The sequence below is a fragment of the Narcine bancroftii genome, chromosome 6 (genome assembly GCF_036971445.1).
Source record: "Narcine bancroftii isolate sNarBan1 chromosome 6, sNarBan1.hap1, whole genome shotgun sequence".
In the NCBI taxonomy this organism is placed as follows: Eukaryota; Metazoa; Chordata; class Chondrichthyes; order Torpediniformes; family Narcinidae; genus Narcine; species Narcine bancroftii.
The window spans coordinates 22425254-22437625 of NC_091474.1; the positions used below are offsets into that span (position 1 = coordinate 22425254).

A 12372-nucleotide genomic window follows, 5' to 3' on the forward strand; every position below is an offset into this window, starting at 1 on the left:
GCTCCCAGAGTGGAGTCATGGCTCCTCCCTCCCTCTCCTCCTCAGAGGGAGATAATTGTGGTAATGATTACAGAGATCTGACCGTACTAACACCATATAAGCAGTGGCTAATAACACTGATGGTATAAATGCTGCAGCTACAAACTTTGGGCTGGGCTTCTGTTCTGAATGTGATCAAGCAGGGTTTTCATTCCAAAAAGCTAAGAACCACTGTTTAGCTGGATACAGAATCAGAATTTAAAGTCATGAACATGTCATGAAATTCATTGTTTTGTGGCAGCATCACGGTGCAAACATTTATATGAACCACCTTACAAAATCAATAAAAATCGTGCACAAAAGTAAAGTAAGGCAGTGTCTGTGGTTCATTGTTCATTCAGGAATCTGATGGCAGTGGGGAGAAGCTGTCTTTGTCCTTGGCATTTTCAGGCTCCTTTACCTTTTTCCTGATAGTAGCAGAGTGAAGAGGATATGGCCAGGGTGGGAGTGGGGGGTCCTTGATGAGAGAGGCTGCTTCCTTAAGACATCGCCTCAGCACAGGACTGATGATGTATATTGCCGACAATTTTTGCTTGCATGACAATAGTTACTGCTTTTCAAAGGAATTAATTGCCCACAATTAAATAAAGCATGGTAACAAGCTATTTTGGCCCACATGTCTGTGCTGCCCAATTAACATACACCCACCCCTTGCAAGTTTCAAATGGTGGAAGGAAACCAGAGCCCCCAGGAAAGACTCACATAGACACAGGAGAACAAACCAACTCCTTACAGATAGAGGGGGATTCAAACCCCAATCCCAATCGCTGGCACTGTAACAGCATTGCGCGACATTGCTACGCCAACTGTGCCGCTCCAGTGTATTCCATTCAAGGTATTTTGCACCATTGAGCTAAAAATAAATCTGATCATTGAGCAAAGGGAAGGTTGGTGCAGGAAGTTTCTGGGGCATCCAGGAATTAAGTGTGTCACCTGCAGGAGTGTTGACCTTGAAGTAGATCTCTGTTTACATGCTCTGCAGCTCCTTGAACCGGCCATTTGGCAGTGGGATCATCACCACCTCCGGGGTGCTTCTGAACAGCCAGATGTTGGACTTCTCCTGGTCGGACCCAACACAGGACAATTCAACACTGAACATGGCGAGCAAAGATTTTTACATTAAAATTACTCTTTGAAGCACAGCTGAAATGTATTTAATTTTTTTATGATATCTTTGTTTCACAGTAACAGGCTCTTCAGGGTGTTTCGGGGGTTGGTGTGTTTGGAAATGGGAGGGGGAGGCACAATCCTGAAATAAAGAGTCAACCAATCAGGATTGAAACAAGAAGAAATTTCTTTATCCAGAGTGTAAGTATGCTTGGAATTCGCTACCTAAGAGGACTGCCAACTATATCCTGATAGTTTTTAAATAGCAAGGAAATCCAGGAATATGGGTTAGTAAACAAAGAAGAACCGTAGGACTCGGCGGGTCAGGCAGCACTGATGGAGAAAACTGGTCAGTCAACATTTTGGAGTGAAACATGAAAGTCTGCAGAGGCTGTGATTGTATTAAAAACAGAGATGCTGGAGGAGCTCGGCACGTCTCACAACGTCCACGGGAAGTAAAGATGTACTACTGACATTTTGAGCCGAAGCCCTTACTCATGTTATGTGTAAACAAACAGTGACTGGCATCTGCATTCAAAGGCTTGTCAAGAGTCTTGATAGAATCCCCAGTCCTGACCCAAAATGACTATTCAATTCTCTCCACGCATGCTCCACTCAGTCCCTCCAGCTGCTCTTTGTCCACCAAAGATTCCAGCATCTACAGTTTTGGTAATTTTTAAAAAAAATTTAAAAATGGGATGAGTGCCTGAGAATAGTGATGTGATAAAAGACCAGCTATGATATTACTAAATGGTGTTGTGGGCTTCAGGGTCCAAATATCCTGTCCCTGCCTCTATTTTTCATGGGTTTTTTTAAAAAACTCTGTGACAGGACAGAATATGACTCCTGGAAGAAAGTGGCCTTGACTCCTCTTTTCTTTTTTTCAGAGAAATGTTGTTCAAGCTGGCAAAAGGCCATTGTCCTTCTTGTTGCCAACCATTGTCCGACCGTTGCGAGGTGTGTGTGGAACGTACCTCGCCCTGGGAGCATCCAGTGGAACCAAAGCTCTGAGCAGCATTACCGAGGTCCGCAAGGATTAATATTTATTATCTCCTTTGACACTAGTGTATTGAGAGGTGAATAATTTCGAAGGATTTCTTTTAAGTAAATCCTGTGAATGTGCTGGAGAAACTCAGCAGGTCATGCAGCATCCATTAGAAGTACAGGATAACAAATGTTTTGGGGCTGGTGGGGCCAGGCCTGAAATGTTGATCACCCCTTAGCTTCTGACGAATACTATGTGTCCTGCTGAGCTTCTCCAGCACATTTCTGTTTTGCATTTGACCCCAGCATCTGCAAACTTGCCTGTTTAATTCCTATAACAAAGAACCAAGAGCAATACTGCATAATATTACAGTTCAAGAACATTGTAACAATATTACCTGCCACAGTGAGAAGGGTTCTTCTGTGAGCAATCTGGCAAGTCAACTCTAACATGTGTTACAGAGTATAGTTTTACGGTGAGAAGGTCAATTATAGTGCATAGCAAGGGCAGCATGAGATCACTGCTGTGGGGTTCATTCAGGAGATTGATGGCTGTGGGGAAGAAGCCTGTTGGTGCAGCATTTCACATTCGATGGGAGGAGGGAGAAGAGTATGTGGGTGGGGGGTGTGCAGTTAGGGTTAGATAACGGTTCTCAACCTTTTTCTTACTGCTCACATACCCCCTCCATAAATCTTCGTCCGCGAAGCCAAGCCAAAGAACATACCACTTTAAGTATTCCCTATGCCATGGATGCTCTGTGATTAGTAAGGGATTGCTTAAGGTGATATGTGAGTGGAAGGAAAAAGTTTGAAAATCACTGTTTTAATCGTACCTAATTGACTCGTTATATGCACGGTTTCACAACTCCAAAGGAAATGGGCCAATGACAATTTTTTTCAAGCAAAATGTTTCAATAACTATTGGGTCTAGAGCTGTGGTTCTCAACCTTCCCTTCCCACTACTGTACCAGCTTAAGCAATCCCTTACTAATCACAGTGCACTGATGGCATAGGGATTACTTAAGGTGGTACGGGAGTGGAAAGTAAGGCTGAGAACCACTGGGTTAAATGGAATTCCAATAATAATAAAAATCTGATTGTGTGGCCTCATTTTCTCTTTATTATATATCTGTGCAGGTCTTGCTGAATGTATTCTCCTTTCACAAGCATCTAAACGAAAGCCTTGCTCTCGGACGACTCTATGCCCAGCTGCAGCCAGACGTTTTACTTGTTGACAGTAAGTACATCCAACTATTTATTATTTATAGAGTTATGCAGCACAGAAATAGACCCTTCAGCCAAACTTGTCCAGGCAGGCCAAGTTGTCCCACTTGCCTGCTTTTGGCCCATATCTCTCGAAACCTTTCCTATCCAGGAAATGTCTTTTATACATTGAAATTGTAACTGCCTCTACCACTTCCCCTGACTGCTCGACTGACATACCTACTACCTTGAGTGTGATAAAGGTTGCTCTTGGGTCCCTTTAAATCTTTCCCTTCTCACTTTAAGTCTATGCCTGCTAGTTTTAGATTTCCTTAGATTGGGAAACTGACGATTGCTTGTCTATGTTCCTCATGATTCCATGTACCCCTATAGGGTCGTCCTTCAGCCTTCTACACTCTGCAGAAAATATCCCAGCCGATCCAATCTCTCCTTGTAACCCTAGCTGTCCAATAAAACAAAACAAGCGTACAGACATAACACACATACAGATCAATGATACATATACACAGTATATTAAAATAAATATTCTTAATAAATGATAAAGTTTCAGAGTGCACCTTTATCACTTTCCCGACAGGAGTAGCTGGAAGATGTTGCATGTGGGATGGAAGGGGTTCTCACTGATTTTGTGAGGCCTCTTTAAATAATGATCCCTATGGATCACATCAATTTGGGGGGTGGGGAGAGACCCCAGTGATCCTCTCTACTGCTTGTATGGTCCTGTGGACCATACAAACATCAAGTTATAACAACAGGAGCCTACTAAATATTGAAAGGATTAGATAGAGAGGTCATAGAAAAGATGATTCCAGTAGAGGGAGAGTCTCAGATCAGAGGTTACAGCCTCAGAATAAAAAGATGCCTTTTTGGAATAGGGATGAGGAGAAATTTCTTCAGTCAGAGGGTTGTAGATCTGTGGAATTTGTTGCCACACACAGCTGCGTAGGCCAAGTCATTGGGTAGATTTCAAGTGGAGTTTGTCAGTGAAGTGCCAGTTGATGAAGTAGACAAAGACGACGTGGTCAAACAATAATCATGGCTTTTATTAGCAAAAACTCATGGTACAATAATGAAAGACAATAGGTGCATGTACAGTTATATCCAAGAGGACTCTCCTTAACAGTAGAGATAATGCACAGCCAATGTTAGTACAGCAAGGCTCGCCAGAGGGGAGACAGGCAGCTTGGCAGACATTCACCACAGTCAGTTCTTGATTAATATGAGTGTTTAAGGTTATGGGGAGAAGGCAGAAGAATGGGGTTGAGAGATTTGATTTGAATGGTGGAACAGACTCCATTTGTTGAATGGCCTAATACTGCCCCACCATATAAAGTGGGATTAGAGTACAACTAATGTAAATCAATGGTTATTGGTTATTGATGGGCCAAAGGACATGTTTCTGTGCTGTATCTCTTGATTCAGATTTTATATTTATCGTTGAGTACATACATGATATCACATACAACCCTGAGATTCTTTTCCCTGCAGGCATGGCAGAATTACCACTAATTGGTTGTACAAAAAAAAACTCTACACAGCGTAAATATGTAAACAAAAAACTGTAAACAGATAACAAATGTAAACAAACTGTGCAATACAGAGACAATTTTTAAAAAAAAAAAAGAAAATCAATAAAGTGTACAAGTAAGAGTCCTTAAATGAGTCCCTGATTGGGTTTGTCGTTGAGGAGTCTGATGGTGGAGGGTAGCAGCTGTTCCTGAACCTGGTGGTGGAAGTCTTGTGGCATCTATACCTCTTTCCTGATGGCAGCAGTGAGAACAGAGAATGTGCTGGGTGGTGTGATGATTGTTACTGCTCTCCTTGTAGATGCACTCAGTGGGGAGGGTTTTGCCTGTGATATCCGGGCTGTGTCCACCACCTTTTGGAGGATTTCACGCTCAGGGTCATTGGTGTCCCCATACCAGACTTTGATGCAGCCAGTCTGAACCCTGTAGAAATTTTCTAGGGTTTCTGGTGGCATGCCAAATCTCCTTAAACTCCTGAGGAAGTAGAGGCACTGACATGCTTTCTTCATGATGCCATTGGTGTGTTAGGTTCTAGAAAGTTTCTCTGAGGTAGTGACTCCCAAGAACTTAAATTCTAGCTGTGGACCTGCACCCTATGAACCAGAAATCATGACTTATCTATAAATTGCCTATTTAAGACTGAGATGGAAACTTTTTTTTTCCTCTGAGAATCAAGTTTTAGAATTTATTTCCTCAAAGGAGAATAGAAGTGGAAGCTTTGAATATTTTAATGAGAATGCTTCTGGAATTACAACGAGAGAGACTGAATGGGCTGGGATTTCTCTTGGAGCACAGAATCTAAGTGGGGGAACCTCATGGAGGTTTGTAAGATGATGAGAAGCATGGATAAGGTCATAGCACTTTTTCCCCAGAGTAGGTGAATCTAAAACCAGAGGGTGCTTGAAGTGAGAAGGGAAAGATATAAAAGGGATTTGAGGGGCAGCTTCTTTGCACAGAGATCAGTGGGTGCATGGAACAAGCGGCCAAAGGAAATAGTAGAGTCGGGGACAATTGTAAGTAAAAAGGACATTAAGAAAGGCACGTGGAAGTACAAGGAAATAAGACGCCAACAGTGGTGGTTGCCTTAGACGCAGAGAAAGCCTTTGACAGAATAGAATGGAATTATTTATTCAAAGTACTACAGGGGTTCAACCTACCAGAGAAATATATTAATTGGATTAAAGCATTATATAAGGGACCATTGGTAAAGGTGAAAGTAAATGGATATATATCAAACCAATTTAAATTAAGCAGGTCAACTAGGCAGGGATGTCCACTATCTCCTTCACTGTTCGCATTAGCGATAGAACCATTGTCAGAACTGATAAGAACAGAATATAAAATAAGAGGGATAAAAATGAAAGAGAAGGAATATAAAATCAGTCTATTTGCAGATGATGTCATAATATACTTAACAGAACCAGAATTATCAATAAAAGAATTACATAAGAAATTGAAGGAATATGGAGAAGTATCAGGGTACAAGATCAACGCAAATAAAAATGAAGCAATGCCAATGAATAATGCGGATTTCACGAATTTAAGAAAGAATCACCATTTAAATGGCAAACACAAGCAATCCGATACCTAGGTATTCAACTAGATAATAATCTAGGCCATCTATACAAATTAAATTATCAGCCATTAATGAAGAAATTACAAGACGACTTAGAACATTGGAAAGATTTACCACTAACACTGATAGGAAGGGTAAATTGCATTAAAATGATTATCTTCCCAAGGATACAATACCTATTTCAATCGTTACCAATTCACCTAACAGAGAAATTCTTCAAGTAGCTAAAGAAAATAATAAGGAAATTCTTTTGGAAAGGGGGAAAACCGTACCTATCAGGTTTTTATCAAACAAGGGAAAAACCAGATTGGACCAGATTAGAGCTAGATAAACTAGGGGAGAAGGTACCTGAACATATACTATATAAGTGGGATAAAAAGCTGGTGCAATATGGGAATTCACCAGTACTGCAACATCTGCTCAACATTTGGAAGAAGATCCACGTAGAAAGGAAAAAAACAAATGATCAACTACCAAAATTAATATTGATGCAAAATCAACTAATCCCCTTCACAATAGATAACCTTTCCTTTAGAGAATGGGAAAGAAAAGGGATCAAAAGAATAGAAAATTGTTTTTCAAGAAATAAATTATTATCTTTTGAACAAATGAAGTGCAAATGTGGTATAACTCACAGTACAATGTTTGCATACCACCAGCTAAAAACCTACTTGAAGGACAAATTGGGAAGCAAGCTGAGGTTACCAGAAGGAAGCAGTTTTGAATATGTGATTACAGACACAATGATAATTAAAAGATTTATAACAAACATGTACATCAAACTGCAAGAGAAAGAGAACAAGGAAATCACCTGTAAACCCAAACAAAAGTGGGAACAAGATCTAAACATAAAGATAAAGAATGAAACATGGGAAAAGCTATGCTCCGGAACTATGAGAAATACAATAAACACGAAGTTACGCATGATGCAATATAATTGGTTACACAGGCTATACACCACGCCCCAAAAGTTAAATAAATGGGACCCAACAGTATCAGATAGATGTTTTCGCTGTAAGGAGGAAACGGGAACAACAGTACATGCAATTTGGGCATGTGAGAAAGTGGAAAAGTTTTGGGAAGATCTAAATCAGGTATTAAATAAAATCACAAAAAGCAACATACCAAAAAATCCAGAGATCTTTCTTTGAAGTAATATAAGAAGTAAAGAACATGGACTCGATTTGGATGGAGCACAAAAAAGATTTATTATGATAGCCTTAGCTGTAGCAAAAAAATGTATTATGTCAACTTGGAAATTAGAAGAGAGCCTGAGAGTACAGCAATGGTACATAGAAATGAATAAATGTATTCCATTGGAAGAAATAACATATAATTTATGAAATAACATCATAGTATTCGAATAAATTTGGGAATCGTACATGGAACACAACAGTGAAGTCCTACCGCGGACCTCCACCACCTAAAATGACAGAATGAGAAGAAGACGAAATGAACTGACCCAGTGTGTAAAAGTAGATGACACCATTTTCTTGTTTATTTTCACTGTGTGATGACATTGTTTAATGGGTTTAATGTATCATATATGTTGAGCGTTGAGTGGGTGGGGAGGGAGGGAAGGGAGGGGGGAAGGGGAGAAAATGACACCGTATATTCAAGAGGGAAATGTTTGTGTATTTTGGTCAATATGGTTCATAGCGTGAAAAATTAAACAAAAAGAATTGCATGTGGATAGGAAAGATTTGAAGGAATAATGCTGAATGCAGGCAAATGGGATTAGACTGGTCTGTACTGTAGAACTGTTATGACTATTTTGTTTCTAAAGCAGAGGTAGGTTGAGTTTTAATAAGTAAGGATGGGATAGCTTTGAAGATAAGAGATGAGGTTACAAACAAATCAGCAGTGAGTTTATTGAATGGCGTTGGAGGCTTGAGGGGAAAAGTTGTCTAAATTTTAAAATGTTAAATTTAGACATACAGCACAGCAATAGGCCTTTCCAGCTTACGAGTACGTGCTGCCCAAACATCCCTATTAATCTACAAACTCTCGTATGTTTTGAAGGGTGGCAGACACAGGGAGAACATACAAATTTCTTACAGACAGCACCAGATTTTAACCTGGGTTGTGGGTGCTATATAGCGTTGCATTAACCACTGTGGTAACGGTGGTCTATTCTTGCTCTTAATTCAGATTTTGTACAATTCTACATTGACTGGTTTGGACAAACCAGAGTGAATAGCCATTTTTTGTGATATGACATGAAACAATGCCAATCTCTTTATCATCAATCAGATGAATTCGCAGAGGAAGATGTGGAGTTCCTTGTGGAGAGAAATCACACGGTGCTGAGAGAAGATGCTCTTTCCTTTGTCCACGTTGCCAAGAGGATAAATGACATAATCACTGGTGCCAAGGACCCTCGAAGCAGTGAGGCAGCAGTGGCTGTTATCTCCTAGATGAAAACTCGGCCATTGTTCACTTCTCTGTACTTTCGGTCCTTTTGTGAAGATACAAAAAAAATGAAAGGAAACTGTTAATTGCAGAGAGCAAAAAAAATGAAAGGAAAGTCTTAACTGCAGAGAGCAAGGTCTTGCAAAAGAGTGAGAGGTTAGACAAAATTCTGGACCTACTACTCTCTTTCTTGCGTCTGGTATTTCTAAAGTAGGATGGCCTCCCTTCTGCTGTACAGTGGCGTTGTTTGGTCGGGAACCTTAGAGCAGATCAAATGTATTCCACAGTCATCCTGCCTCAGAACCATTGCCAAACATATATTTATTTGGAAGTCCTTCTCCTGCGTACCCCCCTCCATTATTCCTTGTGTTCTCATTCCTGTTGTCTGTATTTTAAAGATTTCCAGGATCTTGGAAATTTAAGCCATTGATAAATTGTGAATCAGAGTCAGATTTATTGTCATGAACATGTCACAAAGTATGTTGTTTTTCAGTAGCAGCATTAGGCATTACAGGTGCAAAAATTGTTATAAATTACAGATCCATAAATACAATATTTAAAAATATATAATTAGTGCAAAAAAGCAAAAAAAGTGAGCAAGTTCACTGTCCATTCAGATATCTGATAGCAGAGGGGAAAAAGCTGTTTTTGTAACATTGGGTGTGTGTCTTCAGGCTCCTTCCTGTACCTCCTTCCTGATGGTGGCAAAGAGAAGAGAGCATGGCCTGGGTGGTGAAGGTCCTTGAGGATAGAGGCTCTTAAAGATGTCCTGAATGGAATGAGGTCTGATGCCCATGATGGCACTGATCAAGTTTACAACCCTCTATAATCTTGTCCTGTTCTGTGCATTGGCATTTCCATACCAGACAGTGATGCAACTAGTCCAAAAGCCCAGTCTTTGCCTCAACCCTATCTTCCATTGAAAACTTTAGTATGTATCTGAAGGAGGGTAACGATCCTCTGGCAGTATGGCATCTCTCTACCAGTGGACCTTCTGCTCTGATAAAACCATAAGGTATTGATGCAGGAGTAGGCCAATGCTATGACCAATCATCTGAGTAACCCTCAGGAGCAAAATTGATGCTGATATGGTTTTAGTTGTGGAGAACGGAGCCCCATACCAACTTCTGTCTGCACTCCCCATGGGGTTGGTGACATCCTGAAGAAGTTCGCATGTGCTGAGTGCAATAAAGAACTCCCCTCCTGTGAAAACAATGTGGTAGACCAAAGCCACACGGAGTTTCTCCTTTCAGGATTAATCCATAAATTGACAAATAGATATTAAGACTTTTAATCTCACAGAAATCATCATTGTTTTTGTCACTTTACAACTGAAAAATAGATTAGCTTCCCATTTTGAACAAGAAGGTGCAGAAAATTAGCTTTCACAGTTTTGGTAGAAACGTTCCTGCACAAACTTTATCGACTGTAACTAAATCAGAACTAATTAAATCAATTAATTTTACTTTTAAAAAATTTGTACAGGCCCTTCCAACCCACGAGCCCGTGCTACCCAAATATACGAATCAACCTTATCCCCTCGACATTTTTTTTTGGAGGGTGGGAAGATACTGGAGGACCCAGAGAAAAGCCATGCAAGTCACAGGAAGAATGTATAAACTCCTTACAGACAGCGCAGGATTCGAACCCATGTCACTGCCGCTATAATAGCGTTGTACTAACTGCTACACTAACAGTGCAACCTTGTATTATATCAGCATTTCTACCCAAATCCTTACAAATCTTAACAATTATTTCCATCATCTCAGTAGGTAAATTCCACAATACATTTTTAAAGATCTCCTTTATACATTGTACAAATTAATTCCAAATAATTATTTTTAGTTGTAATTTATTCATTGAACACCATAATTTCCTGAAGTATATACTATACTTGTGTAAGAAAAATAAACATATACTCACCTAATTTACTTTGCTTTGACTTTCCTCTTGCTCAAGCCTCAGTGGAGCCTGAGTGCATGTTGCAGTCCTTCAGTTTACAATGAAACTCTAAACAATATTAATTTAAAATTCATCCTCTGTTGACTCTGTTAACTTTTTCGTGAATTAACATGCAAGTTGAAATCCACTTTTGAAAGTCAATTAAGATGCAGTCAATAAATATGAATTTCAGATGTTAAGTTCCACTGTGCATTTCCTGGTTGTTCCTTTTATTGCTATGTTATAATGCATTAAAAATGTAACACACGTGATATACTTTAACCATGAACATTGTCCGGCACCCCTAACAATAGGAGAAAGAGTAGGATAAGAGAGACACTGAGTGTCCATGGATTTGCCTCCAGTGTTCCCGTAGCATCAACAACCGCACAGATTCCTGTTCGATTCATCGGCAAACTGAGCTCCAGATCCAAACCTTCAGTGCAATCAGGAAGCCTTCAGCGCCCGAGGTTCTTCTCGAATTCCAGCTCAGATACCTGGTTCCCACGAGCCAGGTTCCTGCAGCCCATGCGAGTCCCCCTGACCATAAGTCACCCACAGCCTGTGTTGGTTCCTCAGCTATTGAGCTCCTCACTGTTCCACTGCTGTGGTCACCTTTCCTTTAGGGCAGTGATTCAACAAACTGAATTTCAAATGTACGTTACAGTAAATCATCACCTGATGCCATGTTATTTCCTCCAGCTCCCTATCCCCTTTTCTCTATTAGAGAGCTACCCTTAACCCTCTTTCACCCCCCCCCCCCATCACTGCTCAGTTTCTTTCTCTTCTACCCTCCCACCTGTATCCACCTCTAGCCACCTTTTCCTTCATCACTCCTCTCCCTAATTCAGGCACCTCTCTCTTTTTTTCTTGTACCTGAAAAAAGGGCCCAGGCTTGAAATGTTGGTGACCCTTTCCTTCCTATAGATGCTGTGTTACTTGCTGAGGTTCTCCAGGACATTTGTGTATTGCCCTTGACCCCAGTATCAGGAGATTCTCCAGTTTGACATAGTTTGTTAATACTATTCATTTTCAATGTAAAACTTCAGTTGCAAAGTCCTTTTTCACAAACTCCAAACAAAGATGAACTCATGGCTCATCAGATTTTGTTTTGGCTGTTTATGGTTCCTTTAGGTTTGTGAAAAGAATGCCCATCAATACTTAATGTGACCTTTTCCGAAAATCTCTGATCATCCAATGTCTGGCTGATCAGAAATTCTGATGATCAACATCTGTCTTACAAAATAGTTCAGAATAGGAGTTGGAGTTCCATGGTCCAAGCATGTGGCCAAGGCTGGGGTTGGTGTCTGGAGCATCACAGATAGGTTTGCAGCTGGAACTGTGATCCAAAATGCTGCATTTTTCCCTCTCCCTTTAAACACGTTCACTGGAAAATTTGTAATACTGCTGTGTAAGACATAAAAAGGTGGATTACAGTGGACACAATTTTTTTTCCAAAAAGTTTGCTTCCTGAAAAAAAAAATTGGGGATTATAATAGGCAACTTCAAATTTCAGATAATTTCAGATTTGCTGTATTACGTAGGAAGCCAGAGAAACATTCA

General features: G+C 40.3%; 1 protein-coding gene across 3 annotated transcripts in view; it reads left to right on the forward strand.

Moving 5' to 3' along the window:
• The window catches only part of LOC138735800 (glutathione hydrolase 7), a 43966-nt gene extending 32957 nt beyond the window's left edge, over nucleotides 1–11009 (forward strand). For all 3 annotated transcript variants that reach the window (XM_069884235.1, XM_069884233.1, XM_069884234.1), the window contains exons 13-16: nucleotides 1022–1139; nucleotides 2034–2171; nucleotides 3268–3367; nucleotides 8710–11009. In XM_069884235.1, the coding sequence (XP_069740336.1) occupies nucleotides 1022–1139; nucleotides 2034–2171; nucleotides 3268–3367; nucleotides 8710–8873 (520 nt within the window). In that variant the 3' untranslated portion in view covers nucleotides 8874–11009. The remainder of the gene's footprint in view (nucleotides 1–1021; nucleotides 1140–2033; nucleotides 2172–3267; nucleotides 3368–8709) is intronic.
• The last annotated feature ends 1363 nt before the right edge of the window (nucleotides 11010–12372 follow it).